Genomic DNA, 20,140 nt, shown 5'->3' with positions numbered 1-20,140 from the left:
TGGTGGGCATCGACCTGGTCCCCATCCGTACCCCGTGGAGTCCTTGCTTCCTACAATAGCCCACCCGATTCTCGGACTCCTGCGCTGCGCTGACTGGCTGCCCACCTCACTTCCCCGATACAAAGCTGTTAATCTATCACATATCATCTCATGATTTTCAGTACGGTTAGGGATCCATACAGTGAATTACCAGACGGTCCCCCATAACAAGTCACAATCGGGTGACTTGGGCCATCGATGGCATGTAGCATTCCCTGATTGGTTATTTTAAAAACAATGTCATCCTGCCTGGGGGCAAAGGACCTGCGTCCCAGCTTTCCGAATTATGTACAATTCCGAAATACCTGGGCCCTATATCAGTTGGGGACCCAGGATCATAGGAGTTACAGAATAATGACACCAGCTTTGTCTGACTGGTCACTTTGAGCCCCTCTGCGGTTCACTGTTTTGGCCTCCATCGAATCGTCGTGGGGCCCTACCCTTTCCAATCTTTTTAATGCGCGGCGGTTTATCCTGCTCTGCTCATCGGCATGGCACAAAAGTCCGCCTTTGCCCACCCAACATTAGCGCATTCTCAGTGTTGCGTGTGTCCACCACTACCTTCTCGTAACTTTCACACAACTTATGGATCCGAGTGCCTGATCCGTAACTCCTCTATCTACTGGGTGGTAAATTACAATGTACTCACCTGTATTTAGCAGGCGGATCATTCTGCCAGAGCCCTGTGGACCCTGTGCTCGCAGTGCGCCAAATCATGTAGGAGCGGTTTCAAGACCTGTGTATTGAGTCAGCTTCCACATGGGTTTATTCCCTGTGGCTCAACTCAGTACAGAGAGGAACAAACACAACAACCTGGACAAGATGGCTTATTTAATCAAGCTTGTTACGTGTACATGGAAAACAGACTGGATATCTGCCAAGACCTGTTCTGCCGAACAAAGACCAGAACACAGTACTTATACAAATTCAAAAATCAATAGCCCACCCCAGTTGGACGTGATCCAATCCCTGAAGCTGCTACTTTTAAACTTATCCAATGGAATTGCAAGCAGTGTTTAAACTTCACCCAATCGAATTGCAAGCAGCGCATGATTGATCCTCATCCTGACAGCTGTGTACAATCCCAGCAGCCTGTGCTGACTGTTTGTGAGAAACAGAACAACAGAACCAGCACCCTGGATTGTTTCACAAAGAGAAAATTTCAGAAGTAATGTCCTTTTGGTCAAGTTAGCTATTCTAAATCCCATTTGATTACTTATTACTGCTATGTCCTAAAAATACATGTTTAATGGTTAATAATGATTACTCAGTCTTATAATTCATCTCAATCCTCAATACAATAACTTGTGTAAAACTACTCTAATGGCATGCTAACTATTCATTTTTAAGAGGTATCATTGCTGAACTCACTGGAGTTTAGAAGAATGAGAGGGGATCTTGTGGAAACATGATTGGACTGGGCAGGCTAGGTGCGGGAAGTATGTTCCCGATGTTGGGGATGTCCCAGAACTAGGGGTCACAGCCTAAGAATAAGGGGTAAGCCATTCAGGACTGAGATGAGGAAGAACCTCTTCTCTCAGACAGTTGTGAACTTGTGGAATTCTCGACTACAGAAAGCTGTTGGGGCCAGTTCATTGGATATATTCAAGAGGGAGCTGGACGTGGCCCTTGTGACTAAAGGGATCCAGGGTATGGAGAGGAAGCAGGTAAGTGGGATACTGAATTTGCATGATCAGCCATGATCATATTGAATGGTGGTGCAGGATCGAAGGGCCGAATTTCCTACTCCTGCATCTATTTTCTGTGTTTCTGTACACACCCAAAACGGGACATTTGTGTCCTTTCTTTCTAACTGACATCCGCAGGTATTTGATTAATGAACTGGAGTGAAGTTTAGTCCATCCTTAAGCAGCATACAGAGTATTATTGTCTTGTGAAAATGTGCAGGGAATTTGATCTGAAATTATTGTTCAAAATTCTAAAGTTTTAATGGTAAGAGTTTAGGAATTAAAGCAGAAAATAGGGAAAAATGAAATAGACGGTGTTCGAAATAAACAGCTGGCTGGTCAACAACTGGAAAGACAAACAACAGATGATGACATTTTAGGTGTTGGGAACCTGGGGCGAGATTCTCCGACCCCCCCACCGGGTCGGAGAATCGCCGGGGGCTGGCGTGAATCCCGCCCCCGCCGGTTGCCGAATTCTCCGGCACCGGATAGTCGGCGGGGGCGGGAATCGCGTCGCGCCAGTTGGCGGGCCCCCCCCCCCCCGCGATTCTCTGGCCCGGATGGGCCGAAGTCCCGCTGCTAAAATGCCTGTCCCGCCGGCGTAGATTAAACCACCTACCTTACCGGCGGGACAAGGCGGCGCGGGCAGGCTCCGGGGTCCTGGGGGGGGGGGGGGGGGGCGCGGGGCGATCTGGCCCACCATGGCGGAGGCGGAAGAGACTCCCTCCACTGCGCATGCGTGGGAATGCCGTCAGCGGCCGCTAACGCTCCCGCGCATGCGCCGCCTGGAGATGTCATTTCTGCGCCAGCTGGCGGGGCGGAAATTAGTCCGGCGCGGGCCTAGCCCCTTAAGGTTGGGGCTCGGCCCCCCAAGATGCGGAGCATTCCGCCCCTTTGGGGCGGCGCAATGCCCGACTGATTTGCGCCGTTTTGGGCGCCAGTCGGCGGACATCGCGCCGATACCGGAGAATTTCACCCATGGTTTAGTAGACATAACAGAGTAGTTTTCAAATCTATTCTTTCACGGAATATAAGCGTTATTAGCTGGACCAGCATTTATTCTTCATCTCAAATTGCCCTTGAGAAAGTGATGAGAAGCCACTTTACTTACAGAATTCAAGTTGGGTATGTCTCTCTTACAGAATAGGTTTCTTCAGCCTGTGTCCTTTGCTTCGCTATCACTGGTGTTCTTTGGTCACTGTGCTTTTTGGAACCCTCTTTGTAATCTTCCCTTCCTTGCTACTCTCTGCCTTCTTTTCAAAGCCACTTTTAAAAAAAAGTCTCTGCAGAGACTTCTGTCTGCAAAGTCCATTGAAGTCTTCCATCCCTCTTTGGACAACAACCTTAGATATTATTTTTTTAAATCGCTGCTCAATGATGACTGTCAGAAACATCAGTGGGCTTAACACATCCTAAAAACATTTATGTATGGCGTAGCACAGTAGCATTGTTGCTTCACAGCGCCAGGCCCCCAGGTTCGATTCCCGGCTTGGGTCACTGTCTATGCGGAGTCTACACGTTCTCCCCATGTCTGCATTGGTTTCCTCCGGGTTTCCTCCCACAAGTCCCGAAAGATGTGCCGTCAGGTAATTTGGACATTCTGAATTCTCCCTCTGTGTACCTGAACAGATGCCGGAATGTGGCGACTAGGGGATTTTCACAGTAACTTCATTTGTAGTGTTAATGTAAGCCTACTTGCGACAATAATAATAACGTTGTAGCAAAATATGGGACAAAGGAATGCCAAATGTACACTGATACCGCTTGAACTAATTTTCACCTTTGAAGTGCTATGTTTATGGGCTTAGCTAAAACATAGATTCTACAACTGGGAGTTTATTCCCATTCCTATTCTGGGTTAAGCAAGTGAAGGTAGAAATATTTTGGTGCAGCAATGCATCTGTCTCCAGAAGCACACTGTTTAAAATGTACCTGAGAGATTTAGCCCTGTAACTGCTGGTGACATCCAACATTGTGTCACATTATCTTTTATAAATGGCACAATTTCCACGGTGACTATTTTTGTTAATGAAACTAGGAAGGTTGAAGGCCAGAGCACCCGAACAAACAACATTTCATCAGAATGCTCAGTGATATTTCACGATATTCACGTTCCCTATTGTGGGAAAGAGGTTACAATATCCTGGCAATCCGAGTTACATTTTATAGTTCAAGGCTCTTTCTGTGGGAGACTTTGTGTTAAGCTTTTTTCACTCATTGTAACCCGATGTCCTGAGAATCTTTCAATACGTTTTGTAAGTGTGTAATGGCCTTGGTAACGCCACAGGTGCTACATTAGCACCAGATAATTGCTTTGAGAGGATTTCAAGTTTGATTTAACATGTTCGGTCTTCACTGGCACTAACTACAGAATCACAGAATTGTTACAGTGCAGCAGGAGGCCATTCTGCCCATCGTCTGTGCACCGGCTCTCCAAACGAGCACCATGGGCTTCATGCCCATTCTCCTGCCTTTTTCCCCTGCACCTTGTTCTTATTCAAGTAAACATCTCATGCCCTCTTGAAAGCCTCGGTTGAACCTGCTGGTAGATGGAAGCAGAGCGCCAGGGTTACTGGCAGTGAGTGGAGGAGCGAATCGAGCCTGCAGTATCGCCATGATCCAAAGTATCGCTTCTTTAAACAAGCATTGATGTCAGCCAGTAATTGCAGAACACAGAGCAATCCATATATTCACCCAAATATTTTGAAGCAAAGCTTTCTGGTGTATTGAGAGGCAGGGATGTTTTGTAATGATTGGCATGGGTTAAAGTCAAAGATCCTCAGCTGCAATGAAACCCGGTGACTGAGAACAGATGAGAGTTGAATACAGCTCCATCTCCAAACTTGCAATGGCTTCAGAAATGTAATTTTGGATATGTAGCTGCTTGAAGTCAGCATCATTTTCCATGGGACCTGCAAATGAGTTGAATTTTGCCAGGAAAGGAAGGCAAGCAGTCACCTAGAGGGTTTCTGAGCGGTACCATTTAATGCTGAGACACGCTGATCAAAAGAGGGCAGTTGAGAGATTAGAGCACAATTTTAAGGAAGGTGGGGAGGGTCTAGCGGAAGGGCCCAACAAGACCTCTTTAAAAATTGTTCCTTCATGGGATGTGGGTTTCTCTGGCTATGCCAACATTCATTGCCCATCCCTAATTGCCCTTGGGAGGGTAATGGTGAGCTGCCTTCTTGAACGACTGCAGTCCATGTGTTGTAGGGAGGCCCACAGTGCTGGGAACACAAGAATACAAGAAATAGGATCAGGGGTTATGGGGAGAAGGCAGGAGAATGGGGATGAGAAAAATATCAGCCATAATTGAATGGCGGAGCAGACTCAATGGGCCGAGTGGCCTAATTCTGCTCCCATGTCTTATGGTCTCAATGTCTAAACGGGCCAAAACGTGGCTGGTTTAGCACAAGGCTAAATAGCTGGCTTTTAAAGCAGGCCAACAGCGTGGGTTCAATTCGCGTTCCAGCCTTCCCGAACAGGCTCCAGAATGTGGCGACTAGGGGCTTTTCACAGTAACTTCATTTGAAGCCAACTTGTGACAACAAGCGATTTCCATTTCATTTTTCTTATTTTCTCATCGAGCCTCCTCCGCCAAACATATCATGGTCAATCTTGGGCTTCCATGTATTTATTGATTTCTTAAAGAGCAAAGATCTGTCTGATATATTATTAATCACGTTCAGCAATCGAACTATCCACAAGTCACTGGTTGGAGTATTCCAAAGATTCAGAACCCTTTGAGTGAAGTAATTATTCTTCACCTCAGCTCTAAATGATCGTTCCCTTATCGTGGGATTGTGCCCCCAGTGCTTTAGATTCCCCGACCAAGAGGGAAAAATCGCTTAGCATCCACCCTCGCAATCCCCTTCAGATTCTTTCATGTTTCAATGAGGTCACCTCTCATTTTTCTAAACTTGAGAACAAAGGAATGTAGGAGAATTCCATCATTACTACCCCACTTAACCCTTCAACAGACTCAGTAGATTAGGTTCTGATCCATGATTCCTCTGGTGGGGAAGCGCATAACTCACGAGGGAATAGCGAAAACAACTTCTTCACCCAATGAGCGGTTAGAATGTGGAGCTCAGTACCACACTGAATGTTATACACATGCATGTGGTTCACAAATGTCCTTCATAGAAAGGTAGCTGCCATTGTCAACTGGTCTGACCTAGATGTGACCCGGGCCCACGAGCAATGTGGTTGACTCTTAGTTCAAGGACAATCAGGGATGGGCAACAAATGCTGGCCTTGCCAGCGATGTTCACATGTCATGAAAGAATGAGGGGGGAAAAAAATGGAGTGGTTGAAGTGAATAGTAGAGATGCAGTTGAGGGAAGACTTGGCAAGTATTTGAGGGAGAAGGGTTATGATGGCACATTTAGTTGTGAAAACATGGGATGAAGCTTGAGTGGAGCACAAACACCGGTATAGACAGGTTAGGCCGAAAGGTCTATTTCTCTGCTGCGTAGCCGATGTGATCGTCGGGCATCATCACTCCTGATCCACGTATTTAAAGCACACTCTATTTAGCCTCTTTGGGTGTCCCCCTCGAGGGAGCAGATTATAATATTGGAACATGACAGGAAGGGAGTTGGATCAGAGGGGTCGAGTTACTTACATTACCTTAGCTCCTTCCATCCAACATTTGCCAGGTAATGATGGTTAAAATTGGGGCCATGGCTACAACAGTGGTACAGTGTTGGAAAAGAGGCCTCTCAGGACAATGTACTACTAATATGGTACATCTGGCTTTCATTAGAATCTGAAGTCTCTTGCAGCTTTCTCTCTGTAATTTTCATTAAGTCATGCCGTGGCATTTTATCATCAAAATCTTACTGTGCCTTCTAATAAAAAGATAACTTTTGATCAGAGCTTCAGAAGGATCCTGGGCAGAACATCACAGATATGGTGATGTATGAGCTTCATTTTATTTTTGCTGCCTTATCTACCGTGACTTCATGGAGTGGATTTGACATTTCTTGGCTCAGCTCCAGAATGTGTCAGGAGTCTAACGTTAATTTTGAATGCGCTGTCAGCATTCAGCTTCATGGCGCTAGAGAATAGCTTTCAATTTACGCTGTGCAAGAAGAGTCAAAATTACACAAAGATATGTAACAGGCACTTTTTAAAGAGGTGTCGGGCGGGGGGGGGGGGGCGAAAGTTGGGGGGCAGAAACATCTATGGAGATTCATTTTTCATTTAAGTCACTTCCAAAGTGCTTACGTGCAAGATCATGTACATTTGTTTAAAACAAAATTGATTTTTTTTCATCAAGTCAATTTTAGTAAAGGATGCAGCTTTGGAAAAATCACCCCGGAGTATTGCGTGCTTTCTGGGTATTGATGGTGTTTTCTGATATGAGTTAATTTTGGACTAACTGCTGAGGGCTGCATGTTGAGGGTGGAGAGAGACTGTTGCTTCACAGCACCAGGGACCCGGGTTCGATTCCCGGCTTGGGTCACTATCTGTGTGCAGTCTGCACGTTCTCCCCATGTCTGCATGGCTTTCCTCTGGGTGCTCCGGTTCCCTCCCGAAAGACGTGCTTGTTAGGTGAATTGGACATTCTGAATTCTCCCTTAGTGTACCCGAACAGGCACCCGAGTGTGGCGACTAGAGGATTTTCAGAGTAACTTAATTGCAGTGTTATGTAAGCCTACATGTGACACTAATAAAGATTATTATAATATTTCTTCCTTTAAATTACCTCACTACAGCAGCAATAATACATGAAGCCCTTAAATTGTTTATAAAAAAATAATCAAAGTATTCTTATACTCACAGTCCTCCATTTGGCTTCTGCTCCAGTCACTCAGCTTAACATTTCATTATAGCCTTAGTGTAAACATGGACACAAGTTTTGAACTCCAGAGAAGGAGTGAGTGACTGCCTGTGACCTTGAGTGACTGTCTGTGTGGAGATTGCACATTTCGCCGTGTCTGCGTGGGTTCCCTCTGGGAGGTCTGGTTTCCTTCAACAGTCCACAGATGTACAGGTTAGGTGACTTGGGTATGCTAAAATTGTCCCTTAGCGCGCAAGGGTTAGGTGGGGTTACGGGGATAGGGTGGGGCTGGTAAGGTGCTCTTTCGGAGGGTTAGTGCAAACTCAATGGGCCGAATGGTCTCCTTCTGCACTGTAGGGATTCTACGATAAGTGTTTTACCAAGGAGTCAACGTAAAACAAAATGCAGTGGGGATTGGCTGTGGGGGAGGAAGGCGAATGGGGTACAGGGCAGGTTGAATTTGCAGGTGGCACAAAGGGAAAAGAACATGATTGCTGGAGTCCCAACAAAAGGATATTACTGCAAGCGTTTCTCAGAACAGCCCCTCTGGAACTCACTGCTGAACTTCACATTGAGAGCACCATCACCACAATGGGCTGCAAGCGGTTCAAGAAGGCGACCCCTTTCTCCACCAGCTCGTCAAGGTGCGACCAATAAATACCAGCCTCGCCAGGGAGCCCAAAACCCTGAGAATGAAGTTGAACAAAAAGCATTCTCTGTAAACTGCACTTTTCCTTTAAAAGTTTCAGCTGACAACAAGCCTAGTCAGCTGGAAAATGCTTTATCCTCTTAGGCTATCGATCAGAGAATCTCCCTTGTGTATTGCACACAACGTGTAAACCAGTATGTGAACAAATGATTTGCTTTTTGCTCATTGGATTTACAATGGAATCAATGCTGAAGAATTGCCATTTTCACACAAATTTATACTGTTGGTTAAAAAAAAGGACTATTCGAACAAATAAGCCCTTCTGATCACTGGAGCGGGCAGCAAGTTTGGGAAAGTTTACCTGAGTGCACTTGAAAGTACAAATACAACACAGCACAAATACTGTACATACTCATGTGAAAGTCTCCCTCATGCAGGAGTCGACTTCTGACCGAGATATCATGTAAAACCTGACCTTAGTCCTTCAGGAATCAAAGCCAAATATTTCAGGTTCAAATTATAATCCTGGAGAGGTTAATGATTCGATTTCATTGTAAGTGTACATAAACGAGGGAAGGCGGTGGCATAGTGATATTGTCACTGGACTAGTAAACCAGAGACACAGAGTAATACTCTGGGGACCCAGGTTCAAAATTCGCCCATGGTGAAATTTGAATTCACTAAAAATATGGAATTAAAATTCTAATGATGACCATGAAACCATTGTCAATTGTCGTTAAAAACCCACCTGGTTCACCTTTATCCTTCAGGGAAGGAAATCGGCCATCCTTACTGGTCTGGCCTACAGCAATGTGGCTGACTCTTAATTGCCCCCTCAAGGGTAATTAGGGTTGGGCAATAAATGCTGGCACTGCCTGCGACACCCATGACCCATGAACGAATAAAAATGAAAAAAAGAACAATGAAAATATGCACCGGTAAATAAACAGTTTTAAGCATTTAAGTTTTGTTTTTATTTGTTTACATTATTAAAATGATCAGATAATGAATGATGATTAACATGAATTCTTTATTGGTGACTTATTCCATTCTACCTTGGCCCAACTCAAGCATGGATATCAATCCTTTGAAATCTCTATTGGGTATAATTCTTGGCCAATTGGTCTCAAGAATTCGATTTTTACACAAGGATAGATGGCACATAACACACTTGTGGAGGGAGGGAAGGGAGGGGGGGATTTATGTTGTGTAGAAATAATGTATATTTAATTGGACATTCAGGGCTGATAGAAATGGACCGAGGGGTGGATGGGCTGAATGTCAGTAATATTGAAGCTAAATGCTGCAGATGCGGGAGATCTGAAATAGAAACAGGGAATGCTGGAAACACTCAGCAGGTCCGGCAGCATCAGTGGAGAGAGAAACAGGGTGAATGTTTGAGTTCAATGCCACTCAGAGCCGTGTCTGCTTTGGCTAAGTTGCTGCACTGTAGTCTCTTGAGTGAGTTCAAGTCCCATTCCAGAGTTTGTGGTTGGGGCTGAGAATTCAGTGCAATGCCAAGGGAAGGCTTCACTGTTGACGTGTGGATGAGCTGGTGATCTGAGGCCCCGTCCGTACTCCAATTGGACGTAAAATATTCCACAACACTCCTTGACACATAAGAACATAAGAACTAGGAACAGGAGTAGGCCATCTGGCCCCTCGAGCCTGTTCCGCCATTTAATGAGATCATGGCTGATCTTTGTGGACTCAGCTCCACTCTCCGGCCCGTACACCATATCCCCGAATCCCTTTATTCTTTAGAAAGGCATCTATCTTTTTCTTAAAAACATTTAAAGAAGGAGCCTCAACTGCTTCACTGGGCAAGGAATTCCAGAGATTCACAACCCTTTGGGTGAAGAAGTTCCTCCTACACTCCGTCTTAAATCTACCTCCCCTTATTTTGAGGCTATGCCCCCTAGTTCTGCTTTCCCCGACCAGTGGAAACAACCTGCCCGCATCTATCCTATCTATTCCCTTCATAATTTTATAAGTCTCAATAAGATCTCCCCGCATCCTTCTAAACACCAATGAGTACAGTCCCAGTCTACTCAACCTCTCATCATAATCTAATCCCCTCAACTCTGGGATCAGTTCTCCCCTGCATCCTGGCCTATTATTATCCCTCTAACCTGATCAATACAGCAGATTATCTGGTCACTTACCTAAATGTTGTTTGTGGGCCCATGCTCTGCACAAATTGGCTTTATGTCCATATATTATGTCAAAGGTATTGAATTGGCTGTGAAGCACTTTGGGATGTCCTCAAGCCATGAAAGAAATAATATAAATACAGATTTTCTAAAAAGGCACGATACAATGGATGATGGAAATCTGAAATAAAAACAGAAAATGCTGGAAACATGGTTTAGCAGTATTTTTAAAAAATTATTCAAGCGTCGCTGCCGAGGCTAGTATTTATAGCCCATCCTTCGTTGCCCTTGAGAAGATGGTGGCAAGCTGTCTTCATGAACCGCTGCAGTCCATGTAATATAGAAACAGAGAAAATAGGATTAGGAGATGCCAATCAGCCCTTTCAGCATGCTCCGCCATTCATTAAGATCTTGGCTAATTATCTAACTCAATAGCCTAATCCGCCCCCCCCCCCCTGCATATCGTTTCATCCCCTTCGCCCAAGTGCAATGTCTAACTGCTTCTTAAAAACATACATTTGCCTCAACAACTTTCTGTGGTAATGAATTTTGCAAGCTCACCACTCTGTGGGTGAAAAAATCTCTCCTCACCTCTGTCCTCAGTGGTCTATCCCGTATCCTCAGACTGTGACCCCTGGTGTAGGTATACCCACAGTGTGGTTAAGGAGGGACTTCCAAGATTGTAACCCAATGACAGTGAAGGAACGGCAATATAGTTCTGAGTCAGGACAGTGTGTGGTTTGGAGGGGAACCTGCAGGTGGTGGTGTCTCCATGTGGCTGCTGTCCATGTCCTTCTGGATGGCAGTGGGCATGTCTTTTGAAGGTGCTGTCTCAGGAGTCTTTGTGAGTTGCTGCAGTGCATCTTGTAGATGGTACACACGGCTGCCACTGTGCATCGGTGACAGGGGGAGTGAATGTTTGTGGGTGGGGTGCCAATCAAGTGTTATTGTAGAGAGAGAAACTGTGATAACTTTTCTGGTTGATAACATTTCACCCAAATGCTGATGAAACCCTGATAAACATTGTTCTCTTTTACAAACCTGCAAAATGAATAGTCAGATCAGCCCCCCCCCCCCCCCCCCCCCCCACCCCCCACCCCACCACCACCACTTCTCAAAGCTGGTTCCCTTGGTCATGCACTGAGTGCCTTTGAATGAGGAAACCCACCTCCCACACCGGGAAACCACTCTTCTTGAGCTGCCCATGTGGTGACTGGCATTAATTGCCCACTTGAGGGCCTGAATTGGTGGTGGGGCAGGAAGGCTTTCCAACCCGCCATGGATTTATGGAGTTACCTGGGGTGGAGACAGGAAAGTGGCGGGATCCGTACCCTCCACCCTCCATCACGATTAAATGCCCCCCCACCACCACCAAACTCACCATGGGGGAGGGCATAAAGTACATCCCCTTGTCCCTTGTTTCTTTAATGAGATGGAGTTAGAGTCTTAGATGTTTGCATTCTGATCTGCTCTCGTTTTCTTTTTGTAGCTTTGTATGAAAAGTCTTGTGAAGCATACAGGCACCAAGGGCAGATGTCAGACTTCTTCTCCATTGATCCAGATGGCAGTGGCGCTCTGAAACCCCTTCTTGTGTACTGCAACATGACAGGTGAGCTGACACCCTTTTACTCGTAATCAGGTCACAACATATTTATAGTAACAAGATTTATCCTGCTGATAAAAGGTAGTCCTTTGACTGAATTATATGCAAATGCAAAATAAGAATGTTTATGATCTATGTATCAATTTTCTGTGTGCCTGTGTTAGTTGTTAAGCAGAGAATGTTAGTCCTTTGGTTCTGTGTAATGATAACATACACCACGTTTTAATCTGAGCATTGGGCGAGCTCCGTCATGTGTCTACCATGCACCTCCTGATTGTTACGCTTGTTACCTGGGTCACGATTTTAGGGATGAAAGGATATGGGAATAATGTGGGAAGGTGGAACCCCTGTCATCCCTTGCCTTTTAGGGAAAACCCTTGCAACATCCGTCCGCCCTTTCTTTTAACCTACCACGCTGCACACTTCGCAATCCCCCTTCCCCCGACATGATCAGCACTGTGTATCACCTGTCCTTTGAAGACCCCCACCTCTCTAATCCGTCGCCTTATCCTCAGCGATTTCCAAGTTCTTTTCTTTCGCATGTGATGGCCAACAACGTAAGAACATCAGAAGTAGGAGCAGGAATAGACCTTACGGTATTTTGTGCCAGCTCCCCATTCAATGTGATCGTGAATAGATTTTGCGTCACTCCCCGTTTGGGTAAAGGATGATCACTTTTAAACACAGCGAGGCAACAACTGGTGAAATATAAAGTCGAAAACTCGGGGGAATGGAGATGATGGCAATAGGCTGTAAACACTGGAGAGCAAGGTAAAGTAGGGAAATGATGATGGGAATAGTCTGGGAAAGGAGAGAGCAGAACAGCATAAGTGACATTGGAAGTGAAAGAGATGGTTCCAGGACGGGGACGAATCAGTGCAGCAACTTAGAACATAGAACATAGAACGATACAGCGCAGTACAGGCCCTTCGGCCCACAATGTTGCACTGACATGGGAAGTCAAAAAACAAAAGCCATCTAACCGACACTATGCCATTATCATCCATATGCTTATCCAATAAACTTTTAAATGCCCTCAATGTTGGCGAGTTCACTACTGTTGCAGGTAGGGCATTCCACGGCCTCACCACTCTTTGCGTAAAGAACCTACCTCTGACCTCTGTCCTATATCTATTACCCCTCAGTTTAAGGCTATGTCCCCTCGTGCTAGCCATTTCCATCTGCGGGAGAAGGCTCTCACTGTCCACCCTATCTAACCCTCTGATCATTTTGTATGCCTCTATTAAGTCTCCTCTTAACCTTCTCTCTAACGAAAACAACCTCAAGTCCATCAGCCTTTCCTCATAAGATTTTCCCTCCATACCAGGCAACATCCTGGTAAATCTCCTCTGCACCCGTTCCAAAGCTTCCACGTCCTTCCTATAATGAGGTGACCAGAACTGTACGCAATACTCCAAATGCGGCCGTACCAGAGTTCTGTACAGCTGCAACATGACCTCCTGACTCCGGAACTCAATCCCTCTACCAATAAAGGCCAACACACCATAGGCCTTCTTCACAACCCTATCAACCTGGGTGGCAACTTTCAGGGATCTATGTACATGGACACCGAGATCCCTCTGCTCATCCACACTTCCAAGAATTTTACCATTAGCCAAATATTCCGCATTCCTGTTATTCCTTCCAAAGTGAATCACCTCACACTTCTCTACATTAAACTCCATTTGCCACCTCTCAGCCCAGCTCTGCATCTTATCTATGTCCCTCTGTAACCTGCAACATCCTTCCGCACTGTCGACAACACCACCGACTTTAGTGTCGTCTGCAAATTTACTCACCCACGCTTCTGCGCCCTCCTCTAGGTCATTTATAAAAATGACAAACAGCAACGGCCCCAGAACAGATCCTTGTGGTACGCCACTTGTAACTGAACTCCATTCTGAACATTTCCCATCAACCACCACCCTCTGTCTTCTTTCAGCTCGCCAATTTCTGATCCACATCTCTAAATCACCCTCAATCCCCAGCCTCCGTATTTTCTGCAATAGCCTACCGTGGGGAACCTTATCAAACGCTTTGCTGAAATCCATATACACCACATCAACTGCTCTACCCTCGTCTACCTGTTCAGTCACCTTCTCAAAGAACTCGATAAGGTTTGTGAGGCATGACCTGCCCTTCACAAAGCCATGCTGACTATTCCTAATCATATTATTCCTATCTAGATGATTATAAATCTTGTCTCTTATAATCCCCTCCAAGACTTTACCCACAACAGACGTGAGGCTCACCGGTCTATAGTTGCCGGGGTTGTCTCTACTCCCCTTCTTGAACAAAGGGACCACATTTGCTATCCTCCAGTCTTCTGGCACTATTCCTGTAGCCAATGATGACATAAAAATCAAAGCCAAAGGCTCAGCAATCTCTTCCCTGGCTTCCCAGAGAATCCTAGGATAAATCCCATCAGGCCCCGGGGACTTATCTATTTTCAGCCTGTCCAGAATTGCCAACACCTCTTCCCTACGTACCTCAATGCCATCTATTCTAATAGCCTGGGGAAATCCTGTGGGGAAAATGTTGGTGGGGAGGTGATAGGACTGCCGCAGAGGAAAAAGCCAGGTGAAGCATAGGGGCAGTAAAGAATGAAGAATGACTGAATCACAGAATACTACAGTGCAGAAGAGGTCATTCGGCTCATCGAGAAGATTGTTTTCCACTCCATCCCTTAAAATATTAATTTGAATTATGCATCTGCCATCACCAACATTGTTCTACCTCACTTCGTGCCTAGCTGTGAAACAGTTGGTATCAGTGAATATCAGAGGAGGACTTTAGTGAGAGTGGAATATTGGAGTAGCGACTATTGCAGGCTGACCGGGAGAGGAGTGGAAAACACACTGGTTCTATGATGACACAACTGGATATCATGAAATGTACAATGCAATCAGGTTGGCCGTACAATTGTTGCCCTTATGCCCACTGCAGTTGGTAGTAATGAGTTGGAGCCATTTCATAATGGGTAGTCACTGGACTAGCAATCGAGAGACCCAGAATAATGCTCTAGGGACCCGGGTTCAAATCCTACCAATGCAGATGTTGAATTTTAATTCAATAAAACTCTGGAATGAATAGTGTAATGATGACCATGAAACCATTGTCGATGTTGTGAAAAGCCACCTAGTTCATTAATGTCGTTTAGGAAAATAAATCTGCCATCTTTATTTGGTCTGGCCTACACGTGAGTCCAGATCCATAGCAATGTGGTTGACCCTTAAATGCCCACTGAAATGGCCTCGCAAATAACTCAGTTCATGTCAATTAGGGATGGGCAATAAATGCAGGCCCAGTAAGCGACTCCCGCTTCCCATAAACACATTTGTTTTAACGTTCACTCGTGATCAGTGTTCAAGTTTGAGTCTACACACTGAGAGTCAGCTGGCATCTCAATCATGAGGTAATTCATAGAATTTACAGTGCAGAAAGAGGCCATTCGGCCCATCGAGTCTGCACTGGCTCTCGGAAAGAGCACCCTACCCAAGATCCATACCTCCACCCTATCCCCAAAACCCAGTAACCCCACCCAACACTAAGGGCAATTGTGGACACTAAGGGCAATTTAGAATGGCCAATCCACCTAACCTGCACATCTTTGGATTGTGGGAGGAAACCGGAGCACCCGGAGGAAACCCACGCACACACGGGGAGGATGTGCAGACAGTGACCCAAGCCGAAATCGAACCTGGGACCCTGGAGCTGTGAAGCAATTGTGCTATCCACAATGCTACCGTGCTGCCCTAAAGTGGGTGGACAGGTGGAGTTGACAGCCATAATAGTACTGACCGCCAAAGCAGGCTCAATGCTGCATATGGTCCACTCTTGTTCCTTTTATCCTTGTGTGAATGCTTTATACTTTTTCATTGCACATGATACGCAGCAGGCATGACAGGCAATGTCAGTGCAACATCATATGATCTGAATCGGGATGGTACTCTTAGTCCTCACAGAGATGAGAATGAAAAGCTCCAATTTGTAACTTGTACGTTTCTCAAAGTGAAGGACGGCAGTGAGAGACCCCTCCAAATCCATCCTTGTTAGTTGCAGGCTATCATGCATTTTCCGATAAGACTTGTGAGTGAACCTGTGCCTTAAGGACCACATGCTTGACATGGTAACTTTCACTCACAAGCTTTCCTGTTGATATTTCTCACGCCAAAGCCAGTGCAGGGTTTGACGGTAATGCTCCAGATCACGAGCTATTTTAGTACGAGCAGCTCTGGAAGAAAAATCTGAAAGGAACCATCAAAGAAATTACATCAAAACAAAATGTTCATTGAAGGCAAGTCAAAGGGAAGCATTCATTCAACTGTGTAGCGCTGGCTCGAATCACCAAACCGATATATACTTCCTCATTCTCGCTGATAGTATAGTAATGTTGTAAAAAAAACTCTACAGCCTAATAGATAAAAATATACTATTACATTTAGTTCTTCTTCAAACAAAGCAACATTATATATCCATTTGATGTCAGCAATATAATATTTCCCTCAATTTTCTATGACCTATTGTTATTTCAAACCTCTTGTATCGCTGCACAGAAAGGAACAGCCGCAGCAGTAGAGATTTAATATAACTTTACATCTGAATGCTTTATACTTTTTCATTGCACATGATACGCAGCAGGCATGACAGGCAATGTCAGTGCAACATCATATGATCTGAATCGGGATGGTACTCTTAGTCCTCACAGAGATGAGAATGAAAAGCTCCAATTTGTAACTTGTACGTTTCTCAAAGTGAAGGACGGCAGTGAGAGAATGAGATCCATCTTCTCGCTTTTAGCGGCCGGTGCAGTATCGTTCATGCCCACCTCAATTTGGGTTCGGTAAAACTGTCCTTTTGGCCTTTATTGCAAGGTGGTGAAATACTAATGTCTTGCTACAGCTGCACAGAGCAAATGTGAGAGAACACATGGAGTAATCTGAGCAGTTATTGTCTCATTAAAGGAAAAGGATAAACTTGCTTGGGAGTGCCATAATATGCATCCATGCACACCATGAGGTAAAAACAGGCAGTGACAGACACCCAGGTGAGCCAATCAACATACAGGACAGAACACAACCAATCACCAGACAGAACACCAGAGGGGGGCTTCCAACTATAAAACATACGAGGCATCAGCACTCTGCCTCTTTCCACTGGTGACAACTGTAGTGACAGTCAGGGCCTATTTATCTGTCAGCACCTTCTACACGTGGATCAGAGCTAGCCTGGTCTAGATAGTTAGAGTTAGTACACTTAGAGTAGTAGAGTGTGAACCCACAGCCAGCTGTGTGCATTGTTACAGAAGTTCAATAAATCGTATTGAACCAACGCCTACGTTTGGTGTATGATTTATAGTTCATTTGCATCATGTTGCAGTCCGTGTTCCCCCAGGGTGAATAAAACAACAGGGAGTAGTTCAGAAAAGGTTCTAGAGGTCCAACTCCTGGATGAAGTGGCTGCCGCATGAGAAAAGATTGAGCATGCTGGGCCGAGACTCATTGGTGTTCAGGAGGATGATGGGTGATCTTATTGAAAATGTAACGTTCTGAGAGGGGGCTTGACTGGTAGATGCTGACAGCAGGTTTCACATCGTAGGGGTATCTTGAACGAAAGGGAACAGTTTCAAAGTAAGGAGTCCACCATTTAAGTTGGAGATAAGGAGGAATTTCTTCTCTTAAGAAGGTTGATTGACTTTAGAATTCACTTCCACATTCATTCCAGTGCAGGTTGGGTCATTCAATATATCAAAGAGCACGTTAGACAGATTCTTCACCAACAAGGATGTCAAAGGTTTTATTTTTATTTATTATTTAATGGAATGTGGGTGTCACTAACTCGGCAAGCATTTATTGTCTACCCTTATTTGCCTTTGAGAAGGTGGTTCTAAGCTGCCTTTTTGAAGCATTGCAGTGGGGTAGATACACCCACAATGCTGGGAGGGGGGGAGTTGCAGGGTTTTGACCCTGCGGCAGTGAAGGAACGGTGATATATTTCCAAGACTGGATGGTGAGTGGCTTGGACGGCAACTTCTCGGTGATGGTGTTCCCATGTACCTGTTGCCTTTGACCAATATGGTAGAGATCGAGGGTGGGATCCTCCATCCAACCACACCCATTTTGTGGTGCGGTTCACCCCCGCCAGCAGAGGGATCCTCCGTCCCGGTAGCCGGCCAATGGGGTTTCCCATTGTGGGCACCCTCCCGCCACCAGGAAATCTACAGGCGTGAGTGCACTGCTGGCAAAACAGAGGATTAGCCGATGGATAACCCCACCCCATGGGTTTTGAAGGTGCCATTTTTGGAGCCTAGGTAAGTTGCTAAAGCGCATCTTGCAGCGGGTACACATGGCTGCCATTGTGCATCAGTGATGAAGGAGGTGAATATTTAAGGTGGTGAATGGAGTGCCAATCAGGTGGGCTGCTTTGTCCCGGATAGTGTTGAGTTTCTTGAGTGTTGTTGGAACTGCATTCATCCAGGCAAGTGGGGAGTATTCCATCAGAGTCCTGACCTGAGTCCTGCAGGTGGACAGATTTTGGCGAGTCAGGAAGGGGTGGCATGGTAGCACAGTGGTTAGCATAGTTGCTTCACAGCTTCAGGGTCCCAGGCTCGATTCCCGGCTTGGGTCACTGTCTGTGCATAGTCTGCACGTTCTCTCCGTGTCTGCGTGGGTTTTCTCCGGGTTCTCTGGTATCCTCCCACAATCCAAAGATGTGCAGGTTAGGTGGATTGGCCATGATAAATTGCCCTTAGTGTCCAAAAGAGGTTAGTTAGGATTGCTGGGATAGGGTGGAGGTGTGGGCTAAGGTGGGGTGCTCTGCCAGTACAGACTCGATGGGCCAAATGGCCTTCTTCTGCACTGTAAATTCTATGATTCTATGATAATTCTATGATTCTAAATGTTTGACTCTCTGCAGGTTTCCCACTGAATAACCTTCTCTTATAGCTACAGTATTTATATAGCTGGTACAATTCAATTTATGGTCAATGGTAAGCCCCAGGATGTTGCTAATGGGGGATTCAGTGATGGTAGTGCCACTAAATGGGCAGCACGGTAGCACACTGGTTAGCACAGTTCCTTCACAGCTCCAGGGTCCCAGGTTGGAATGCTGGCTTGGGTTACTGTCTGTGCGGAGTCTGCATGTTCTCCCCGTGTCTGCGTGGGTTTCCTCCGGGTGCTCTGGTTTCCTCCCAAGTTCAAAGATGTGCAGGTTAGGTGGATTGGCCATGCTAAATTGCCCTTGGTTAGGTGGAGTTACTGGCTTTTGGGGATAGATTGGAAGTGTGAGCTTAAGTGGGGCGCTCTTTCCAAGGGCTGGTGCAGACCCAATAGGCCGAATGGCCTCCTTCTGCACTTTAACTTCTATGTTTCTATGATTCTATGAAATGTCATGGGGGAATGGTAAGTTTCTCTCTTGTTGGAGATGGTCAGTGCCTGGCGTTTGTGTAGCATGAATGTTACTTGCCACTTGTCATCTAGAGCCTGGATATTGTCCAGATCTTGCTGCATTTGTACATGGTCTGCTTCAGTATCTGTGGAAAATGATGCTGAACATTGTGCAATCATCAGCGAACATCCCCACTTCTGATCCTATGTTGGAAGGGAGGTCATTGATGAAGCAGCTGACGATGTTTGGGCCGAGGACACTACATTGAGAAGCTCCTGCAGTGATGTCCTGAGATTGAGATGATTTACCTCCCAAAACAACAACCATCTTCCTTTGTGCCAGGTATGATTCCAACCAGTGGAGTATTTTCCACCGATGCACATTGACTCCAGTTTTTATCGGGCTTTTTGATGCCATACTCGGTCAAATGCTGCCTCAATATCATATGAGGAGCGGTTGAGGACCCTGGGTCTGTGCTCGATGGAGTTTAGAAGGATTAGGGGGGTATAATTGACACTTACAGAATACTGAGAGGCCTCGATAGAGTGAACGTGGAGAGGATGTTTCCACTAGTAGGAGAAACAAGAACCCAAGGACACAGCCTCAGACTGAAGGGACGATCATTTAAAATAGGGATGAGGAGGAATTTCTTCAGCCAGAGGGTGGTGAATCTGTGGAATTCTTTCCCACAGAAGGCTGTGGAGGCAATATCATTGAGTGTCTTTAAAACAGAGATAGATAGGTTCTTGATTAATAAGGGGATCAGGGGTTATGGGGAGAAGGCAGGAGAATGGGGATCAGAAAAATATCAGCCATGATTGAATGGCGGAGTGG

General features: G+C 45.7%; 1 protein-coding gene across 2 annotated transcripts in view; it reads left to right on the top strand.

Annotated features, from left to right (window-relative positions):
- Positions 1-20,140, top strand: part of LOC140387047 (contactin-associated protein-like 5) — a 1,703,123-nt gene that overhangs the window by 999,487 nt on the left and 683,496 nt on the right. For both annotated transcript variants that reach the window (XM_072470060.1, XM_072470068.1), the window contains one exon: positions 11,807-11,926. In XM_072470060.1, the coding sequence (XP_072326161.1) occupies positions 11,807-11,926 (120 nt within the window). The remainder of the gene's footprint in view (positions 1-11,806; positions 11,927-20,140) is intronic.

Source organism: Scyliorhinus torazame, chromosome 2, assembly GCF_047496885.1.
Source record: "Scyliorhinus torazame isolate Kashiwa2021f chromosome 2, sScyTor2.1, whole genome shotgun sequence".
NCBI lineage: Eukaryota > Metazoa > Chordata > Chondrichthyes > Carcharhiniformes > Scyliorhinidae > Scyliorhinus > Scyliorhinus torazame.
Note: the sequence above shows the minus strand (reverse complement) of the source record. Positions and strands in the feature narration are given on the sequence as shown.